Below are 22,499 nucleotides of genomic sequence, written 5' to 3'. Positions count from 1 at the left end.
ATTCTTGGGACAGACAATTGAAGAATATATAGTTAGACCGAGTGTTTTAAGCAATTTTTTTAGATTTCCTCTTTACTTTGGCTATATTGACCTGCTCTCAACTTCGTCTATGAGTGTGAATGATCTATCATCTTTTTCGTCCCTTCACAGTGACTTATCCCCTTAATGACTTTTTCCTTGTTCATTCTCTTTGACATCTCTTTTTTATTAATTGAGGTATAATTCACTTAATAAAATTCACTCTTTCGAAGTGTACCATTCAGGGCTTTTTAGTATATTCACAGAGTTGTACAACTATCACCACTATGTAATTCAAGAACATTTTCACCACCCCAAAAAGAAACCCCACGCCCGTTAGTAATCGCTTCCTATTCCTCCCCCCACCCAGTCCCAGACAACTACTTTCTGTCTCTATTTGCCACTCCTGGACGTTTCAGTAAGTGGAGCATGCAGTATGTGGCCCTTGGGGTCTGGTGTCTTTCACTGTGCCTGCTGTTTTTGGTGTTCATCCATGTTGTAGCGTATGTCAGTACTTCATTTCTTTTTTGGAAGTAGAATATTCCGTTGTATGGATATACCAAATTTTATTTATCCATTCACTAGTCGATGGGCATTTGAGCAGTTTCCTCTCTTTGACCATTGTGAATAATGCTGCTATGAGCATTCAAATACAAGTGTTTGTTTTCAGTTATCTTAGGTATATACCGAGGAGTGGAATTGCCGGTTCATATTGTAACTCTGTGTTGAACTCTGAAGAACTGACCTCTCCTCAACAGTAACGTCCTTTGATCACTTTCCTTTTTGTAAAGCTCTCCTTTCCTTGCTTCCCGATTCTGTCTGCCAGCTCCTCTCCAGCTCTCCCGTTTACTTTGGTCTTCTGTTTTCTGAGTTGTCACTTTTATGAAAATAACTCAGACATTTTTCTAAATTCTTGCTGCTTTGGATGGCCCACAGCCATCTTATATTTAATGTGTCAGAACCCAAACCTCCTTTTCTATGATGTTCTCCCCTCCCTATTTTCACTCCCTATTTTTGCTACCAACGTTCTTCTCGACCTCTAGGTGCTAGGCCTGTGAGTTCATGCGGATTGTTACTTTCCCCTAGTTACCCTGTGTTCTGTTTCCTCCCGTGTTCAGATGACCCATCCCTAATGGAATCTCATTGTTTCGTCCTCTCTCTTCTCATTATTCTAACCCTGATTCTGGCCGTTATCCTACCGTTTCCTAACTGGCGGCTCCCTACTTGAAGTCTTCCCGCCTCTAAAGTACTTGCCAGTTTACTGGTCATAAAATGTAACCAGAGACTTATGGTAAACATAACAGAATGAACATGTGTGTTTATCTCCACCCTCTCCTAAATTCCCTCCAAAATGACAGGAAAAAGTAGAAAATACTCAATTGTATAAAGAGAATGGGAAAAGGAGGGTGATGAGTAGTGAATGATGACAAGAACTTTTCTCTTCCAGAAGAAACAAAACTGTATGTGAAAGGAAATATAACTTATTATAATATTGCTGTATGCTGTGAATATTTACATAGTCATAATACTGTAAATAATTAATATTATTTGGGCTAAAAATGTGATATAACTATTTTGGAACAATGAAGGAGGAAAGAGAGTAGGAGAAATCATCTCCCATCATAGGAAGCCAGTAGATAATAGCCGAAATTGAAAAATTAGTAACCGTAGAGATGACAGTTAATTATCAGAAGAAAAACAGCTAAAAGATTTGAAAAGTAATTGCTTCTAGAGATCAGATATCAAAGGAGAGGATGAGGCAAGAGGCTGCTGTTTAATTTTATTAGCTTCGTAATACTTTTTAACTTTTAAAATTATGTGTATGTAATACTTTGATAAAAATTAAAATTTAAAAGCTATCCACTTTGTAATTCCCATACTCAAAAAATTTCAAAGGACTTTTATTTCCTGCTGCACAGATGACAAATTCCTCATCTTTATTTAGCCTGAGGTTTATGTTCTTTATATGAACTCTTGCTTCCCACTGCACTGATAACAGCCCTTGAACCCTGAACTTCCCTCAGCAAATTCAGGTAGCCGCTTTCTCCCCTGAACCGTTCTCCTCCTCTCCTCCTTTCCAGATCCCATCGTTCCCTCCTTTAAGTCTGCCCTGAGCTCTCCTGGTCTCCGCCTCCCTAAGCCCAGTGACCACTCCTAAATGGCTGTGGCTCTGGGTATCTGTATCACTCATTAGACACTTACGTTGCCTTTTCTCATTTGTAATGCTTTGGATGTAAGTCTTATCTCCCAAACTGGATTAGAGGCTCCAACCAAGCAAGAAGGACATCCTATTACCATTTTATATACATCTTCCAGAGTGTTATGTTTGATAGATATCTGTTTAATATTCAGTCTTCACTCAGCCATCAAAAAGCTTTCTGTTTTGAGATCACTACTCTTTATTCTGGGCATGTCTCAAGACTTTGTACTTTGGTCTAAAAATCTCTCTATCTTTGTCAGCCTTAGTGAGGTTGAAGGCCAAGGCTTTATCTCTTTGCTGATGATACTGTCGCTGTGCTAGTTGTTTTTACAGAACATAATGTGGACAATCCCTAATCTTTCAAACCCTGTAGATGGTTAAGCATTTGAAAAGTTTTGTCTTATTTGAAAGAAATGCTAATTTATCATTACCATCACCACTTGGGGAATTTTTGAACCGTCTCTCTTTATACTCCCTTGCCTCATGCTCCCCTGCACTGCAGAGAGCCTGGAAAAACAGAAAGAAAAGCAAAGCCCTCTGCAGCCTCCACTATTTCTCTTTGTGCTAAGAACAACCACCTGGCTGGACGTCTGCCCTAGAGACATCACTGCCTCATCAGTGACGTATTCTCACCCACTGAACTAGAGCCCCAGTGGGACCTGAAACGTTTAGGTCACTAGTTCTTAATCTTTTAGAGGACAGTGATTCTGTGAGAACATATGTTAAAATCTTGGACCCTCCCCTCACAAAAAATGTGTACACATAGCTGTATTAAAGTGTACCCAGGATTTTGGTTTTATTCAGGTACAGTAAGGCCAACAGATGAGGAGATGCTTGCCATTGAAAAGATAGTGTGTTACGTACAGTTTCCAAGAGTAGGGGGACACACCGTGCCACACAGGGCCACGTGGGGAAGTGTCAGGCTCTGTCAGCAGGCGGAAGGAGTCGAGGAGAAAGCATGAGCCAGAGCCCTTCTTGGGGTTTTCACGGGCAGGAGTGGGTAAAACAGGGTAGGTATGCTGGGTACGTTTAGAATTAGATAGTTTGGGTAATTTTGTCAGGCTCTGGGCTATGGGGTGGTCCCTAGGTGTCCATACCTGGCCCTGGGATGACTTAGGACAGAGGAAATAGTGGTTTGGTGTTTGAGAGTTGGATAAAGAAAGTGGTTGGGGGTGCAGGCTCTGGATTGGTTGGTTTGTATGCTTGCAGCCAAGTTGTTTGCTGTCTCTAGGAATTAGCAAGCACCGTAAAATATAGAAAACAAGAAACACCATTAACACAATAACACATCCTTTTTTTTTTTGTTATTTCAGTGGCTTCTTGGACCTCCTGAAGCCCCTCTGTAGACCCAAGGTTTAAAAACCCAGCTGGGGCCCTGGGAGCTCTGTTCCTTTGAATACAATATTTGATTTTAGTTTACCTTTTCACAAGAAGGTCTGTAGTTAATTATCTGCTAAGCCAAGAGAGTGTAGCAACTACTCAATTTTTTTTATAGTAAAGCTTTTCTTTCTGCTTTCTTTTGACCTCCCTACTAGGACCTTATTTGTGGATATTTCGTGCTGAGAGGGATAAGCCTGCCTTCCATAATTGCTGCATCAAGGCTCTGCTCACAGGGCATCCTGATGACATTTTAAATACATGGAAATTTTTGAATGCATGAAAACATCTAGTGCTGATTCTCTGCTGCATTTTGGCTCTGGCACCTGCTCCTCTCTTGGAGTTTATCCCATTGCCTAATTCTGTACATTGTCTCCAAACCTTTCATTAAGCATTGTTGGAAATTTTGCTTTTTAACCTCAGCATCCCCGCTTATCTTTTGAACAGAAACAGAACTGTCTCTGACTACTAGGCAGTTCCTCGAGTGAAAAGCTCCCCATCTCTCCTTTTCTGACTTTTCAGAGCATGAAATGGCTGTGCTAATCCTGTTGGCCTCAAGGCAAGAGCCTTGCAGAGGCAGACAAAGGGGGTGGCCTCCTCCCAGCTTGGATCCTCCAGAGGCCAGAGGGAGGAACTTTTTAACATTATACCAACTTGCAGTCAGAAACCTGCCCACCCTTGCTTTGTTTTGGCTGCAGTTATAAAGGAAGTAAATTTTTGGAGTGTTTCCCCTGCACGTAACCATCCATTTTTTGGTGCCCTGAGTACTGTACTGGGTAGATTTCCAGAGGTTGTGTGCTTTCCTAGAGTTTCAGAAATCAAACGGGGTTTTAGGAATTCTGGAAGTGTCCCTCTGCTGGTTGAATGGATATTTCTCAAAACCAAAGGTACTTTGGCTCCAAGTTGATAAAGTGGGTTGCAACTATGTGCTTTGTGCGAGGTGCTCTTTAGGGTACAACGACTGAGCGGTGCTGAAGTCTCTTAGAGGGACTGAAGTTGGTCCTTGCTCCTAAGGGGCTAGCAGTCTAGTGGTAAGAGTCACACGTGTTCAAGTGACCCTTTGTTTCTGTATTTAATATGGAGTTACTGCATACCTCCTGTGGTAGGGCGTCAAGATAGTTCATCTAAAGCTGAGAAAATTGTGCGTGTCCTTCCCATCAAAAGCAGCTCTTTATACTGTACTGTGCGGATTCGGGTTCAGGGAGAGTGATGAGTGGAAACAGGGCAGATGTACTTCGCTTGTAGGTTTTGAGTTGAACCTCTGGTGAACTGAATTTTATACCTGTCCTCAAGTGGAGTAAATAATGGTAGAGAGTCCTGCCTGGACAGGAGGGCGGGAGCTAGAGCAGAAGGAATATGACAGAATGAGAGAGAAACAAAATGCTATGGGGCTTCCAAAGAGAAGATCATCCCAGGTTAGTGAGATCAGAAAAGACTTATTGCAGAAAGGAATTGAGAGAGTCCTTGAACAGGGATAGGGAATCGGGGGATTGTAGGAAGTGTTTATTACTGAGCTGTGCTCTGGTGAAATGATCCAGCAGGCAGCTATGACTGGCATATGGTCACACAAACTTTGTGCCCCACAAAAGCGGAGACTCTAAGGCCACAGGCTTCCTGGGTTCACGCTAGGAACAGTCTGTCTGCACAGACGAAATGTACAAACAGATGTCCAGCCCCAAGCTTTTCTCTTAGATGCCATCTTGATGCCTTATGATATCTTACCTTGAAGACAAGAAAGGTTTATTTTTAATGTCAGGGTAGATAAATTTCTGAGAAAGGCCTGCGGCAAAATTCTAGTTTTCAGAAGAGATATTTCACAAGAGAAAGCAAAAGGAGATTAAGATACGTTTTAGTCTCTTCCTTTCTGGCAGAGATGCTTATATGCACTTCTCAGAAAATACTGGACCTGCCACCATGCTTCAGGGCTGTCTGTAAACCAGTGAGCATGGTGGTGCACACACTTTTTAAAGATTTTATTTTTTCCTTTTTCTCCCCAAAGCCCCCCGGTACATAGTTGTATTTTCTTCGTTGTGGGTCCTTCTAGTTGTGGCATGTGGGACGCTGCCTCAGCGTGGTCTGATGAGCAGTGCCATGTCCGCGCCCAGGATTCGAACCAACAAAACACTGGGCTGCCTGCAGCGGAGCCCGCGAACTTAACCACTCGGCCACGGGGCCAGCCCCCGCTATTTGCCTCATTTTTAAAAATAAAATCATTTCAGATAAAGTTGAAGTTCCCTTTGACCTCCTTAATTATATTTCCCACTCTACATAGAGGCAACCCCTGTCATGCATTTGGTTTATATAATCGCAGTCCATCTTTTATAACTTAATATATTAGTAAAATATCATTGTGTGTTTTAAGAATTGTGTTTATATAAATGGTATCATACCATATGTATCATTTTACAACTTTTAAAATTCAATATTTTGTTTTTTATCAATCTACATTGACATAGTTTGCTTTGGTTTGTTCCTTTTATTTGTTGTGTAGTATTTTTTTTTTTTTTTAAGATTTTAGTTTTTCTTTTTCTCCCCAAAGTCCCCTGGTACATAGTTGTGTACTTTTAGTTGTGGGTCCTTCTAGTTGTGGCATGTGGGACGCCACCTAGCATGGCTTGACAAGCAGTGCCATGTCTGTGCCCAGGATCCAAACTGGCGAAGCCCTGGGCCGCCATAGCAGAGCGCATGAACCCAACCGCTCGGCCATGGGGCCGGCCCCCTGTTGTGTAGTATTCTAATAGTCATTTATACACATGTTATTATCTGTTCCCTTATTGAGCATTAAACTCTATAGACTTTTACTATTACAATGTGCCTTGAGCTTTCTTGGCATATCTCCTTGTGTACATGTGGAGCGTTTTCTCCAAGATATTTACCCAGAGATGCAATTGTTCTGGCTCCTTTTTAGTCGCATAGCACAGATTTATTGTCTACCAAAGACATAACCCTCTTACTTCTTAGCTATATGAAGGACATCTCAGGGTACCATTCTGACTGGCACTTGGTGAAAGTGGAAAACTTGAGGTTTGTGAATTTTTTTGCAAACCCAGGACCAAGGAGTTTTTCTCAAGTCCTTCAACTAGTTAGTTTCATGGAACAAATAAATATATATGTTGAATATAGGGGATATTAAATAGTAAAATGTATAAATTTTTTATAGTTCCTTACAAAGGTTAACTTCTCACTCTTCCTGCCCTTCTTTCTAAATTTTGTAAAAAGAAATACAGGTTCATTGTAAATAATTCAGGTAATATCAAAATATGTACTGTAAGAAGTTTCTCACCTCACCACTCTTATCTCCAATTCCATTCTCCGAAGGTTTATTAGTTTGGCTTGTATCTTTACAAATTTTTTCCTTTGCATAATCAAACATATATGTATATTTGCACACCTATATAGTTTTCTTCATTTGTTTTATAATGGAGATAGGATCGTACAGAACAATGTATCAAGGGCATCTTTCTGCATCAGTGTGCATAGATCTACCTTATTATTTTTAATGGCTGCATGGTGTTCCACAGTGTGATTGACCATAGTTTAACTATTTTCTTCTTGATAGATATTTAGGTTTATTTATAATTAAAGGCAAGTTCCTTTTACAAACTATGGTTGCTTAGTCCCATTCCTGGATGTATATACCAGACTGAAAATTCTCTTAACATTTCATTTAGTTCTTTATAATTCAGCCTGTCCCTCTAATAGATGTGGGTAGTAAAGACGGTCTAGGACCCATCTTCTCGAAGGAACAGTTTATAAGGCTTTCAGTGACACTCCTTGCAGCTCCCATCAGCGCTCCTCACCCTTTATATTTCACAGTGACTGTATGAATGGCAATATTCTAAGTCCCATGACTGTATAGTATTTAAAGTGTGGGTGAAAAGCTGACCCCTTCTCTCAAGGAGTTCACTATCTTAAAGAAGAAGGAAAGAGGCCATGCAGTACCAACTGAGAATTGATGGCTCAGTGTCCCCAGAGATACAAACACTTGAACTCAGCAAACGTTAGGTACTTATAGCAGGTAACCTAAGAGATAGCAAGTGTTTTGTGTTAGGAAAATAGCTAATACTGTGTAGGCGGGGACTTCTCTCTAATTCAGAAAAGCTCCCAAGAGGAGGTGAGATTTTATTTAGGTTTAAAGACTAGAAAGGTTGATCTGGAGTGTTGTCTAGCTTCCAGGTGCAGCCTTTTGTCGGTGTCTCAATATAGGGCTCGTTACTCGTGCTTTTCCACTTTGCGTCTGGTATTACTGTCTGAACAGTGGATTTTTTTTTTTTTTTAATGTTATGATAGATTACAACCTTGTGAGATTTCAGTTGTACATTTTTGTTAGTCATGTTGTGGGTACACCACTTCCCCCTTTGTGCCCTCCCCCCACCCCCCCTTTTCCCTGGTAACCACCGATCTGATCTCCTTATCAATATACTAACTTCCACCTATGAGTGGAGTCATATAGAGTTCGTCTTTCTTTGACTGGCTTATTTCGCTTAACATAATACCCTCGAGGTCCATCCACGTTGTTGTGAATGGGCCAATTTTGTCTTTTTTTTTGAACAGTGGATTTTAATTAGAAACTATTTCAAATTAGCTATCTTTATGCGACAAGGGTTGTTCTCCTAGGGTCCCAGAGCATATGCATGGCTCTGGGGACTACTCAAGTTTCTGAACAGTTTGTGGTTTGAAACAGACCCATTCACCAAGCTCTCTTCCACTTATTTTTGCTCCATGCTTTCTACTACTTGATGCCTGCACTTTAGAACAAAGGTCTGGAATCTTTTTTTTTCACCCCAGGATCTAGAGCAAAACAGCCTGGCTGGACCAGTAGGGCAGAATGTCTTTCTGAATGTCCCGAAGGATCTAATTGCTAAGATTTTTGTCAGGCTCACTTTTAGCGGAATCAGAATGTAGTTTTTGTAAAATTTCCAACCATCTTCTTATAAGCAACTGCCACCCCATGCATTAGGAATTGCTCAACTTTTGACCTTACTCAAAAAACCCTAGTCCCTTTACAAAAACCAGGTCGGCTGGATGCTTTATCTCAACGTCGCAAGTCCTAAAATACGTGATAGTTCCCTTCTACCTACATGTGGGAAATCCATAAGATCGTCCGCCTTATTAATGTTTCCTTCCTTCCGAAGTGAATGTGAAGATGGTAGTCAAGACTGAGTATTGTATTTCGTAGTCCACTTTCTGATATGACATCATCTTTGACCTCCAAGTCTAAAGGCTTCTTGGTTGGCCCTCAGAGCTAACTTAGCCTTGCTGTCCCTGGGTAAATAGCAGTGGACAGTGATTGCAGTGAAATGCACCGTGCTGTCCTCGGAGCTCCAAGGTCTCCTCTAGACTGAGTGAGGCAGGCTTTGAATTACAGCGTTTCGCAGGCTGGGCGAGTTCTGTAGCTTCCCCTCTGGGAGCAGGCCTGGCCTCTTTCTTACATATTGGCCCTAACTGACTCAGCCGGTAATGCGGTACCCTGAAATGTACAGGTGTGATTTGACAGGAGCTTTTCACCCCTTACACACTGGGCCCCCCAATGAGAATGTAGGCTCATGGAGCAATAATTCACGTGTAGGTGGCCTGTAAGGAAAGTTTTAACAAAAGAGTTGGTTAAGAAGCTGATTTATTTTCTTGCTTTAACTCTCTTGTCATGTGCTGAGTGGGGGCGGAAGAGGAGGGGAGGGTGGGAATGGTGCTGCTGAAAGCATTTATCTTCATTTCTGCCATCTCCCAGTGTTTATTACCCTGTGATCGACAGATGAGGAAAGCTGCCAGTCAAACCCACGTTCAGCATATTTCCATTTCCCTTCATTGCAGATTTTAGGCTTTTGAAATCTGCATCCTCTTTGCAGCAGTAAAGGTCGTTTCCCTCCTGCTGCTGACAAGCCCAAGACCCTCTGGTCCAATTCCACTCTTGTGCTTCCACCAAACGATAAAAGCTGCAGGAGTCTCAGCAATTTAAGACAAGTGGTTGGAGAGAGCTGTTCATTGCTTGAGTCAGTCAGTCACTCTCTTGATCTTTCTCACTTCTTTCTCCCTCAATCCTTGTGCCTGCCTTCCCCCCCTCTGCCCATCTTTTTGCTGCTAAGGCACCCCCCTTAAGCAACTCCGTTGTGCAACAATGAGAGGATGACAGCGTTCTCGACTTCTTTCCTGGTTTCATTCAGGGACCTGCCTAAGCCAGTGTCCTCCCAACAACAGGGGTTGCTGGGACCTGAATATAGGAAATGCCAAGTTGTGGGGGCTGTGGAAGTGGAGGTAGAGTAATTCTTAGTACTTTTATCCACCTGCATGTCTTCTGTCAGAGGTAGAGGCTTTGAGGAAATCCCTGCCTGGTGGGAGTGAAGGCTAGGTGTTTTGTTTTTGTTTTGGGGTTGCTGGGTTTTGTTTCCCTCCGTTTCTCCTGAAAGCTGTAGGTTTTGAAATGCTGTTCCTAATAATCTTTCAGTAGCATGTGTTCTTGTAAGCTTATTTGTTTTTGTCTTAAATAATGTTTGTGGGTGGAAGAAAGGTAATGATATTCATTTCTTTGAAAATGGATGTTCTGCTCTCATAATTACTTGTCCCAATTACATCATTAGTGTAAGTGTAGATAATTGCTTCATTGGGGCATATATATCAAAAAAGGACAGGTCTACAGAACGGTGATGAAAACGGCCTCAGCTGCTTCATCTACTTGCACAGGAGCATCTTAGCTTGACTTCAGAGAGCTAGGAGGTGCAAGTCCCCCTGTCAACAGTCAAGATTAATCCTAGGTGTTAATGTGATGGGAGCAAGGAGTGAGGACCCAGCGAAGAGCAGCTTACTTCCCTTGCTTTAGGGTGGTAATACATTGCTGAGCTCGGGATGACACTGGTATGTTCAAGACCAGTGATTAAATCATTGGTGGTCCCTGCATTAGGGAGCAAAGCAGTCCTTGGCGGCCTCACCACCTGTGGGCTTTCTGAAGCTCATAGGTCTAAGAGCATGAGCCCTATGCACGCTCCGACCTCTTTGAATGGCTTTTTAAAGGAAAATGGTCATATTGGGCCTGGAGATTACATTCTCCCATCAGACCTAACTACTTTCCTGTAGATTTGAATATGACTGATTGCACACCATATCTGTGAATGACTGTGTGCGTGCTATGTAGTTGAGTATCTCTTCTTTCGAGGCGTGTTAAAAACTAATACCAATACTGCCTGTTTCCACTTATATGAGATATCTAAAGTCATCAAATTTATAGAAACAAAGTAGGTTTGTAGTTACCAGGAGCTGGGGGGAGGGGGGAAAAAGGGAGCTGTTTAATGAATATAGTTTCATATTTACAAAACAAAGTTCTGGAGATCTCTTTCACAACATTGTGAATGTATTTAACACTACTGACTGTACACTTAAAAATGGTTAAGATGGTCAGTTTTATGTTATGTGCTTTTTGCCACAATTTTTTAAAAAGCTGATACCAGATTCTTTGTACTGCTTGCTCCGGATAGGAAGGCTTGATCCACTGCTCTGGCCCTAATGAACGTCACATCCATTTCTCTTCCTCCTCTTGGCCTGTTATGGTGCTTTCTCTGCTGTGGCCGCATAATTCTGGTTTGAATTGTTTTGGGAAAATTTTTGATGAAGTTGTGATACATAGATGATTTCTTAGCTGTTTCTTTTCCCTTCCTTGCACACTGTCTGTCTGTGAGGCCTTACTAATTTCCGTGTTGAGTTCTCTGACTGTCGTGTTGTTTTGTTGGCTTCACCCAGTGCCTTTGACCTCAGCAATGTCTGTGATGATTTGTATGTGGACTAATGCTTATTCTTATGACAAAGAGTTCTGGGGGGTTTAGGAGTTTATTGGACAATGGATTTATGTTGATTTAGGGACCCAGTTCCCGCTAAGAGCATGTATAGTTATGGACATCTGTATCTACAAAATATTTACCCTTTATGTTAAATGTTTCAACTTCTATTGCATCATGGTTGATCTCGATATCAGTTTGTGACCAGTTAGAGCAGTTATTAAACAGCCTAAATTTTTTTTTTTCCTTTTTCTCCCCAAAGCCCCTCGATACATAGTTGCATATTTTCAGTTGTGGGTCCTTCTAGTTGTGGCATGGCCTGATGAGCGGTGCCCTGTCCGCGCCCAGGATCCAAACCAGCGAAACCCTGGGCTGCTGAAGCGGAGCGCGTGAACTTAACCACTCAGCCATGGGGCCGGCCCCTAAACAGCTTAAATTTGATAGACAAACCACACAGCTTACTCAGAACATTTCCTATGTCAGAATTATAGTCACCCACATGATACCTGTATGGGGTTTTATTTTTGTGTTTTTATAGAAAATGATGTCCCCTAATACTCCTCTTATCTTTTATTTTAGCTTCAGGAAAAAGTGAAGACTTGGTTTCAGCTATAGGTAATATACTCAGAACTGATCTTTGAAAATTTACTCTTTCCTTCCAAGGGAAATAATTCTGTATCCCTCAGACATTTTTATGACTGCTGGGTTCCATGCAGTGTATTTTCTATAAATAAAAGCTATTATCTTATTCTCACGTGAACCTGTAGTTCAGTTATAAACATACAGTGGAATATTATTCAGCCATAAAAAGGAATGAAACACTGATACATGCTACAACATGGATGAACTTTGAAAACATTATGTTAAATGGAAGAAGGCAAACACAAACAACCATCTACTGTATGATTCCATTTATGTGAAATGTCCAGCAGAGGCAAAGATAGAGATGAAAAATAGATTAGCAGTTGCCTGGGCCTAGGGACTGAGTGGGCCAGAGTGGAGGGGATGACTGCTAATGGGTAAGGTATTTTGAGGGGGAAGGGGTGATGAAAATATCCTGAAATTAGATAGTAGTGATGGTTGTTGTAAAATTGATTTTGATAATGGTTGCACAACTGTGTGACTATACTAAAAGCTCTTGACTTCTATACTTTAAGTAGGTGAATTGTATGGCATATGAATTATTATGTCTCAATAAAGCTGTTACTTTTCAACAAAGAAATTATATATAGTTTGGTCATCTTCCTCAATGTCAAAACCACAAATGGGAACCAAGAGAACCGTCTCCCCTTAAAGGAAGTCTTGTTATCTGCCATCAGGGACTCTTTCCAGGTCCTCAGGCAATAGAATAATTGACTGTGATCTTAGATGAGATTTTTCAAATGGTGATAAGGTGAGAAAGTGCTTAATTATACCCCCTTCTTAGAACAGATTTAAAGACTGCATTTGAATGAAGCTTTCTGGAAAGAAGAATAAATGTTTTTCCTAGGATGCCATTCAATATATACTTAGAATGCTTTTTATGTCTAAATAATCCTGTGTTGTATTGCTCTAGGAATTATTTTTCGTAGACAGAAATCAATTTATTAATTTACAAAGGGCTCAGACAATCTGTAAGAAAAAACTTAACCAAACATAAAAGTCCACATAAGATGTGGGTAGGCAGTGCACACTAAAAAAACACAGTGGCCAATAAACCAATAAAAAGATGTTCACCAATACTCTAAATTATTAAAGAAATGCAAAGGGATACCAAAAATGGAATTGCCGTCTTTTACTTCACAAATTGACCAAAATGTATATTGAATAGTGTTTTTTTTAATTAAGATTATGATAGATTACAACTTTGTGAGATTTCAGTTGTACATTATTGTTAGTAATGTTGTGGGTACACCACTTCACCCTTTGTGCCCTCCCCCGACCCCTCCTTTTCCCTGGTAGCCACCGATCGGTTCTCCTTGTCTATATGTTAACTTCCAGCTATAAGTGGAGTCATATAGAGTTCGTCTTTCTCTATCTGGCTTATTTCACTTAACATAATACCCTCAAGGTCCATCCATGTTGATGCGAATGGAACAATTTGGTCCTTTTTTATGGCTGAGTAGTATTCCATTGTGTATATATACCATATCTTCTTTATCCAGTCATGGGTTTCTGGGCATTTAGGTTGGTTCCACGTCTTGGCTATTGTAAATAATGCTGCGATGAACATAGGGGTGCATGGGACTCTTGGGATTGCTGATTTCAGGTTCTTAGGATAGATACCCAGTAGTGGGATGGCTGGGTCATAGGGTATTTCTATTTCTAACTTTTTGAGGAATCTCCATACTGTTTTCCATAGTGGCTGCACTAGTTTGCATTCCCACCAACAGTGTATGAGGGTTCCTTTTTCTCCACAACCTCTCCAACATTTGTCACTCTTGGTTTTGGATATTTTTGCCAATCTAACGGGTGTAAGGTGATATCTTAGTGTAGTTTTGATTTGCATTTCCCTGATGATTAGTGATGATGAGCATCTTTTCATGTGTCTATTGGCCATCCTTACATCTTCTTTGGAGAAATGTCTGTTCATGTCCTCTGCCCATTTTTTGATCGGGTTGTTTTTTTTTTGTTGTTAAGCTGTGTGAGTTCTTTGTATATTATGGAGATTAATCCTTTGTCGGATAAGTAGCTTGTAAATATTTTTTCCCAATTAGTGGGCTGTTTTTTTGTTTCAATCCTGTTTTCCCTTGCCTTGAAGAAGCTCTTTAGTCTGATGAAGTCCCATTTGTTTGTTCTTTCTATTGTTTCCCTCATCTGAGGAGTTATAGTGTCCGAAATTGAATAGTGTTTTTTAATAATACCCTTTTTTGAGATACAATTCACATACAATATAGTGCACCTATTTAAAGTATACAATTCAGTGGTTTTTACTAATTTTCACAGTTGTGCAACCATTGCCACAACTATATTTCAGAGCATTTTTATCACCTTTTGAGAAACCCCATACCCATTAGCAGTCACTTCCCCCTTCCCCCTTCACTTCCCCTGCCCCGCTCCAGCCCTGGGCAGCCACTAGTCTACCTTTTGTCTCTATGGCTTTGCCTGTTTCTAGACATTTCGTGTCAATGGAATCATACGTTTGTGGGCTCGTGACCGGCCTTATGAAGAATGTTGAGAAGTTGATGAGCTGTTCACTTGCACCTGCCCTGGGGTTTCTAGTCTCAGTTCTGCTGCCCAGTTAGCAGGCTGGTTCTTGGCTTGGTCTCACAACCAACCAGAAGGATAGTAATTGTGTTTCCAGGCTGACGGGTGTTTGCACCCCCAGTGCCATTCTTATTCTGTCTTTCCAGCAGCACAGTCAGATGGCCATTCTGAATTAGGCAGACTCAAATGGAACAAGTTTATGGGACTGAAATATAATTTAATCTTTTCCTTCTTTGTAACTTGCCCTTTTTTACCCTCCCAAATTAGCTTTTCTGATAGATTTGCTAATGATTCCCATTGTTCCATATTTTCACTGTACTGTTGAATCATACTCTTCATTTCTCTGCTCCTAGAACAGATCTTGGGGAGAGGCTAAAAAGCTATTTTGGAAAAAAGGTTCCTAATTCTCCTTTTCAAGCAATGGAAGAGAAGAATCTGAGAGAAGCAGAGGCAGAGAGGTGCTTGCAGGCTATCAGGCTTAGTAGAGCTCACCTACCATGTGACCCTCAGGACTGTTAAGGTTTATCCCTAGACACGCTACCGGGCTTCTGGCCTACAAGTTGAAGACCTGACTCGGAGAATGAGACTTGGCAGCTTGGTTTTTGCCATTGTTCTAATGATTGGCCAGGACCACTGGATTTAAGTTTCTTTTCCCCCTTGTTTTTGTTTCTCATCAGTATAATCTGTGTTTACTCTTTCGCCCTGAGGCTCCAGGGGAGGAACTCTGGTTGTGTGATAGAAAGTGAACTGCCATGACTAACAGTGTCACTATGGACAGCTGCTGTTTCCACTGTCTCCTAGAACATGAAGGAGAGTCTTGGGCTCTTTTTTAAATTTTTTGTAAATTAATAGACTTTTTTTTTTAGAGCAGTCTTAGGTTTACAGAAAAATTGAGTGGAAAGTACAGAGTTCCCATCTACTTCTCCCCGCCAACATCCCCAACCCACCCCCACACCCATAGCTTCCCACACCATCAGCATCCTGAACCAGAGTGGTACATTTGTCATAATCCATGAACCAACACTGACACATCATTATCACTCCAAGTCCATAGTTTACATTAGGGTTCACTCTTGATATTGTAAGTTCTATGGGTTTTGGCAAATATTTGATGACGTGTGTCCTCCATTATAGTGTCATACAAAGTAGTTTCACTGCCCCAAAAATCTCCTTGTGCTCCATCCATACATCCCTCCCTCCCCTCAAATCCCTGGCAGCCACTGATCTTTTTACTGTGTCCATAGTTTTACCTTTTCCAGAATGATGTATAGTTGGAATCATACGGTGTATAGCTTTTTGCTTCTTTCACTAAGTAATATGCATTTAAATTTCCTCCAGGTCTTTTCATGGCTTGATAGCTCATTTATTTTTTAGAGCTGAATAATATTTCATTGTATAGCTGTACCGCAGTTTATTTGTCCATTTTCCTATGAAAGACATCTTGGTTGTTTCCAAGTTTTGGCGGTTATGAATAAAGCTTTTATAAACATCTGCGTGTAGGTTTTTATGTGGACATATATTTTCAGCTCCTTTAGGTAAATACCAAGGAGCTTGATTGCTGGATATGGTAAGAGTATGTTTAGTTTTGCAAGAAATCTGCCAAACTGTCTTCCAAAGTGGCTGTACCATTTTGCATTCGCACCAGCAAGGAATGAGAGTTCCTGTTGTTTCACGTCCTCTTCAGCATTTGGTGTTATCAGTGTTCTGGATTTTAGTCATTCTGATAAGTGTGTAGTGGTTTCTCATTGGGTTCTTTTTGCTGAGGAAGATTTGCCTTGAGCTAGCATCTCTTGCCAGTCTGCCTCTTTTTCTATGTCAGCTGCCACCACAGTATGGCCACTGACAGACGAGTGCTGTAGGTTCGCACCCAGGAACCGAAGCCAGGCCGCTGAAGCAGAGCACGCCAAACTTAACCACTACACCACTGGGGCTGGGCCAAGAGTGTTATAGTTTTGTGCTTTACTTCTACGTCTGTCATCCGATTTGAGTTAATTTTTGTGAGAAGTGTAAGATTGGTGTCTAGATTCATTTTTTTGCATGTGGATGTCCAGTTGTTTCAGCACCATTTATTGAAAAGACTATTCTTTCTCTTGAATTGCCTTTGAATCTTTGTCAAAGATCAGTTAACTATATTTGTGTGGGTTCATTTATTCTGTTTCATTGATCTGTTTGTTCTTTCACCAGTGCCACACTCTCATGATTATTGTAGCTTTATAGTAAGTCTCAAAGTTGGGTGGTGTCAGGCCTCCAACTTTGTTCTTTCCTTGCATATTTTGTTGGCTGTACTGGATCTTTTGCCTTCCCAGATAAACTTTAGAATCAGTTTGTTGATATTCACAAAGTAATGTTCTGGGATTTTGATTGAGATTGCGTTGAATCTATAGATCCGTTTGGAAAGAATTGACGTCTTAACAGAATGGAGTCTTCCTATCCATGAACATGGAATATCTCTTTAATATTTATTCAGATCTTTTGTGATTTCTTTCTTCAGAGTTTTGTAGTTTTCATCATGAAAATCTTGTACATAGTTTGTTAGATTTATACCTAAGCGTTTCATTTTTTTGGTGCTAAGGTAAGTGATGTATTTTTAATTTTTAATTCCAGTTCCAGTTACTCATTCGTTCATTGCTGATATATAGGAACACAATTGACTTTTTTTGTAGATTAACCTTGTATCCTGCAGCCTTGATATAATTGCTTAATAGTTTCAGGAGAATTTTTTTTTTTTTGATTCTTTGGCATTTTCTGCATAGACAATCACGTCATCTGCAAACAAAGATAGTTTTATTTCTTCCTCTTCAATCTATATAGCTCTTATTTACTTTTCTTGTCTTATTGCATTAGCTAGGACTTCCAGTACAGTATTGAAAAGGAGTCATGAGAAGAGACATCTTTGCTTGTTCCCAGTCTTAGGGGAAAAACATATAGTTTCTCACCATTAACTATGATGTTAGCTATAGGTTTTTTGTAGACATTCTTTATCAAGTTTAGGAAGTTCCCTCTCTTCCTAATTTGCTGATAGTTTTTATCATCAGTGGGTGTTGGAGTTTGTTAAATGCTTTTTCTGCATCTATTGATAAGATCATGTGATTTTTCTTCTCTATCCTATTGGTGTGATGGGTTATATTAATTTATTCTCAAATGTCAAACCAGTTTTGCATACCTGGGATAAATCCCACTTGGTTGTAGTATATAATTTTTTTAATACATTATCAGATTTGATTTGCTAGTGTTTTGTTGAGGATTTCTGCTTCTATGTTCATAAGAGATATTAGTATGTAGTTTTCTTTTCTTCAATGTCTTTGTCTAGTTTTGGTATTGGGGTAATGCTGGCCTCATAGAATGAGTTAGGAAATAGTCCCACTTCTGTTTTCTGGAAGAGATTGTAGAGGTTTGGTGTAATTTCTTCCTTAGGTGTTTGGTAGACTTTACCAGTGAACCTACCTGGTACTTTCTGTTTTGAGAGATTATTAATGATTGATTCAACTTAATAGATAGAGGCCTATTCAGATTATCTGTTTCTTCTTGGGTAAGTTTTGGTAGACTGTGTCTTTCAAGGAATGGTCCATTTCGTCTAGCTTATCAAATTTGTGGGTGTTTCATTGTTCATAGTAGTCTTTTAGTATCCTTTTAGTGTCCATGGGATGAGTAGTGATGGCCCTTCTTTCATTTCTGATATTAATAATTGGTGTCAGAGCCGGCCCTGTAGCCAAGTAGTTAACTTCACGCCCTCCGCTTCGGCGGCCCAGGTTTTTGCCAGTTCAGATCCTGGGATTGGACATGGCACTGCTCATTAGGCCATGCTGAGGCAGCATCCCACATGCCGTAACTAGAAGTACCCACAACTAAAAAATACACAAATATGTGCTGGGGGGATTTGGGGAGAAAAAGCAGAAAAAAAAAAAATAATTGGTGTCATCTCTCTTTTTCTCTTATTTAGCCTGGCTAGAAGTTTACCAGTTTTATTGATCTTTTCAAAGAACCGGCTTTTGATTTCTTTGATTTTTTTTTTTCTCTGTTGATTTCCTGTTTTCAGTTTCATTGATTTGTGCTATGATTTTTCTTGTTTTTTTCCTTCTGCTTACTCTGGATTTAATTTACTCTTCTTGTTTCCTGAGATGGAAGCTTCAATTATTGATTTTAGATCTTTCTTCTTTTCTAATATATGCTTTCAATGTGGTAAATTTCCCTCTTAGCACTACTTTTACTGCATCCCACAAATTTTAATAAGTTCTATTTTCATTTAGTTCAAAATATTTTTAAATTTCTCTTGAGATGTCTTCTTCAAGCCATGTGTTATTTAGAAATATGTTGCTTAATCTCCAAGTATTTGGGGATTTTCCAGTTATCTTTTTGTTATTGATTTCTAGTTTAATTCTCTTGTGGTCTGACACCATACTTTGTATGATTTCTGTTCTTTTAAATTTGTCACAGTTTGTTTTGTGGCCTAGAATTTGGTCTGTCTTGGCGGAGGCTGTTTTGCTAAAGAATCTAGGGCCTAGACATTTGACCTTAATCTAAAATAAAGTGCTTCTCTCTGGGCCCTGGCACATTATTTGGGGCAGTCTTTTACAAAAGGACCTGTATCTATCAACTGTTGATTACTGAGCTATCCCTGTAGAAAAAAAGCATACAGAGATTGGAATCAACGATTAAAATAATTTTAGTGGCGGTAATTTATTAGACAATGCTTACCACCACTTTGTATGTGTTGTTTCAGTAAGTTCTCCCAACAGTCCTATAAGTTGTAGGTATTATTATTATTATACCCTTTTTACAGATAAGGAAACTGAGGTTCAGAGAGATTAATTTACAGAATCACACTATTGTAGGTATTAGCTAGAAGTGTCAAAATTGGGTCCATCTTGATTCTGAAGCCTGTATTCTCAGAAACCATGCAAAAAACAAACAGACAGACAACAAACCATAAGGTCCTGGTTCAAGCCAGACTGTCTTCCATGGCGGAAATAGAAAGCTGGAAGGGAGCAGAGTTTAATGCTGTGCCTTTGATGAGTTTCTTTCCAGAATCGGTATCGCTAACAGTGTGGGTGCCTTCAGCAGTGGGCGTCCCAGTAGTGGTGCTCTCTAGGAGCACCTATCTTGGAGTTACAATGTAGGCTCTATTTATCTAGCTTGGGGTATCCTACCCAGGGATAATTTTGATCTCCAGGGACCATTTGGCAATGTCTGAAGACGTTTTTGGTTGTCACAACTGGGTGAGGGGTGATGTGCTACTGGCGTCTAGTGGGTGGAGTCCAGGGATGCTGCTGCTAAGCATTCTGCGATGCACAAGACCCACCCTACCTCCTAAACACAGAATTATCTGGCCCAAAATATCAATAGTGGAGCTTGAGAAACCCCGAGTCCAGCTTTTTCCATTCTGTTAATACTGAGAAGACCTGGAGGCTTCAGAAATCCCTCAGCAGTCTCTCAGGATTTTATTTCTGAGGCTGAGTGCCTCCTGTGTAAATACTCTGTAGCTCAGTTCATTAGCTCATTCTGGCACATTTCCTATACCTTCAGGTTAGTGGCCACAGGCCTACTAAATACATGGTTGGGGTTTTTTAATAGGGTGATACTTTCTCTTCCTGATGTTTCCGAGAGACAGGCTCAGTTGCCCTACAGTTCTTGCAGAAGAGAACCTGGTGACAATACTCTAATCTGTTGCTGGCTTCTTTCGTTTCCTAATCTATGTTTACGTGGCACTGAAAATTGACTCTCCCTGCTGCTACCTTCCGTTCCTCCTCAGCACTCTGGCACCCTTGACAGAGGACACCTCCAATCTCTTCCGCACAGTGCACCCATACCTGTTTGTTTCATTGCACAGCTGTTCTCCAGAAGCCATTTCTCAGGGCATGGACACTACAGGATGCTTCTGGAGCTGTGGGTTGGAGTCTTAATCACTTGTGTTCCCAGTTGCAGATCCACAACTCTTAAAGCATCTGGTATTTTCCTTAACTGTTTTCCTGTTTGTAGTTCTCATCCTTGCCCCTAGATTTTAAGCTCCTAGAATATGGGGTTTGTTTCTTCAATTTATTTTCTACCCTCTTTTAACAACTAGCATTTTATTCATCATATGCTGAAAAAATCAGCTTTCCTTCTTCCATTTGGGGTTGTGTGCTTTTCTATTAAAAGTTGGAGGAAATGATAAGAAACTAAAGTAATTTGAGAGAGGCTAGTGGTCAAAAACAGATGCAAGCCATCTAGATAAGCAATCCAGGGGAAGAATTCATAAGCTCAGTGGAATCGAGCCTGGGTCAGAGTGGAACTGAATAGGTCTTTCAAGAAGTGGTAGACCTTAGAATTAAAAAATGATTTTCATTATCAAGGAGGCCTAGAAAAATCAAGAAAATTCCTATTATGAAAGTCCTATAGGTAGCATACGCTCCTCATGACCCAGAAGTTCAGCAAAAGTTCCCAAGTCAGATGTAATTATTACAGAATTTTCTATAAAGGTTTAAAAGCAAGGGCAGATATTTACCTCATTTGAGTGATATGCTACAGGGCCCTCAATAGGGGTTTGAGGTCAGTGGGCTCATTGACAGCACCCCTAAATGCTGTCTTTCTCAGGCCTTTAAGGAAATCATGACTATTTGGGTCTGTGTCTTTGAATCTGCAAGATTTTAAAGAATGCGTTGTTTTGGCGGTATTAGTTTATCTAGAGTGGTATTTCTCTTTATTTTATTATCACAGAAAGATGATGATACTGAAGAATCTAGATATAAAATTGTCCATTGTTCCAAGGCTAGTAAGCGCTAGCAAGTTCAATTTTTCAAAATAGGAGTTGATTTGCAGCAGAAAATACTATTTAGGTTGTCTAGCATATAAGAATGTTCTATTCTCCCAAGAGGGTTTGGCTCTGTCTGATCAGAAGGGTGGTTGTGTATGAAATGCACCTCGGAAGGAGGAGGAGGAAATGACATGTTCATGTAAATGAAATACAACTGCAAATTAAAGTGTCACCCTGTTAAAAAAAATCCATTTTTTATTTAATTGGTTACCAAGGAAAAAATGTCATACAGAAGTGTGTATCTCAGGGAATCTTAAACTGTGAGATATGACAAATGAATCTGGATTCAAGGAAGTTCTCAGGAGGCGGGGTGGGGTGAAGGGGTTATAAAATATTGCCTTAATAAAAATATTCTAATGCTGAAAAGCTAGGCTCATAAATTTCTGCTGTGTTACATGCCAGGGGTCCAGAAGAAATTAACAAATATTACCTCATTTGTTCTTTACTGTCTCCATCTATCCAATCAGCTGTATGCTGGCTGCCTCTTCCCTGGAGGAAGCCTCCTTTTGAGATGTTTTATTAGGAAGAAGGTTATATACAAAGGAGGAGACGCTTTCTCCCAAAAAGCTCTGCTTCCTACAAAGACATCCATGGAATGAACTGCTTTTCTGTGTGGCTTTTCTTTGTTAATGGTGTCCTTCCATTTTTCACCCCCCCACACACACACATTTTTATGAAACTTCCTGTCTCTTTAGATTGTGAGCCTACCAGCCAGGATGTATACTGTACCTGCCACGTGGTTGGCACTAGTTAAATGTTAAGTAATAATGGGAGGGGCTGGTGAATGGGATTATTCCTCCACGTAAAATTGTTCTTGAGAAACATATCTGCTTTCTCTCTGAGATAGAGACTTGACAGATGGCACTCGTCTGCTTTCTTCAGCCTTAGTTGTGGTTCTTCCTCTTCCCCCTCTCCTGCTAATCCCAGTGTTATTTTATGTTTGCAGTGGAAACATGTAGATAAATACAATCATGTGCTCTCTTTGTCTTCTCCCCCGCAGGGGCGGTGATTGGTGATGGACAGTCTGCCGTGGCCAGTAACATTGCTAATACTACCTACCGGCTCCAGTGGTGGGACTTCACTAAGTTTGACCTCCCAGAAATCAGTACTGGTAAGCCAAGATAGAACTAAGGGTCCTGGTAAAAGGGTTATCTCTTACTGGTGA

At 40.4% G+C, this 22,499-nt stretch overlaps 1 protein-coding gene across 32 annotated transcripts in view; it reads left to right on the top strand.

Moving 5' to 3' along the window:
• The window catches only part of AMBRA1 (autophagy and beclin 1 regulator 1), a 157,876-nt gene that overhangs the window by 94,464 nt on the left and 40,913 nt on the right, over window positions 1–22,499 (top strand). For all 32 annotated transcript variants that reach the window (XR_011423858.1, XR_011423860.1, XR_011423859.1 and 29 more), the window contains one exon: window positions 22,335–22,445. Coding sequence is in view for 28 of the 32 variants with exons in the window: in XM_005598071.4 (XP_005598128.1) it covers window positions 22,335–22,445 (111 nt within the window). In the remaining 4 variants the exon portion in view is untranslated. The remainder of the gene's footprint in view (window positions 1–22,334; window positions 22,446–22,499) is intronic.

This window comes from Equus caballus, chromosome 12 (assembly GCF_041296265.1).
Source record: "Equus caballus isolate H_3958 breed thoroughbred chromosome 12, TB-T2T, whole genome shotgun sequence".
NCBI classification, from domain to species: domain Eukaryota; kingdom Metazoa; phylum Chordata; class Mammalia; order Perissodactyla; family Equidae; genus Equus; species Equus caballus.
The sequence above is the reverse complement of the archived record's forward strand: the minus strand, read 5'-3'. Positions and strand labels throughout refer to the sequence as shown.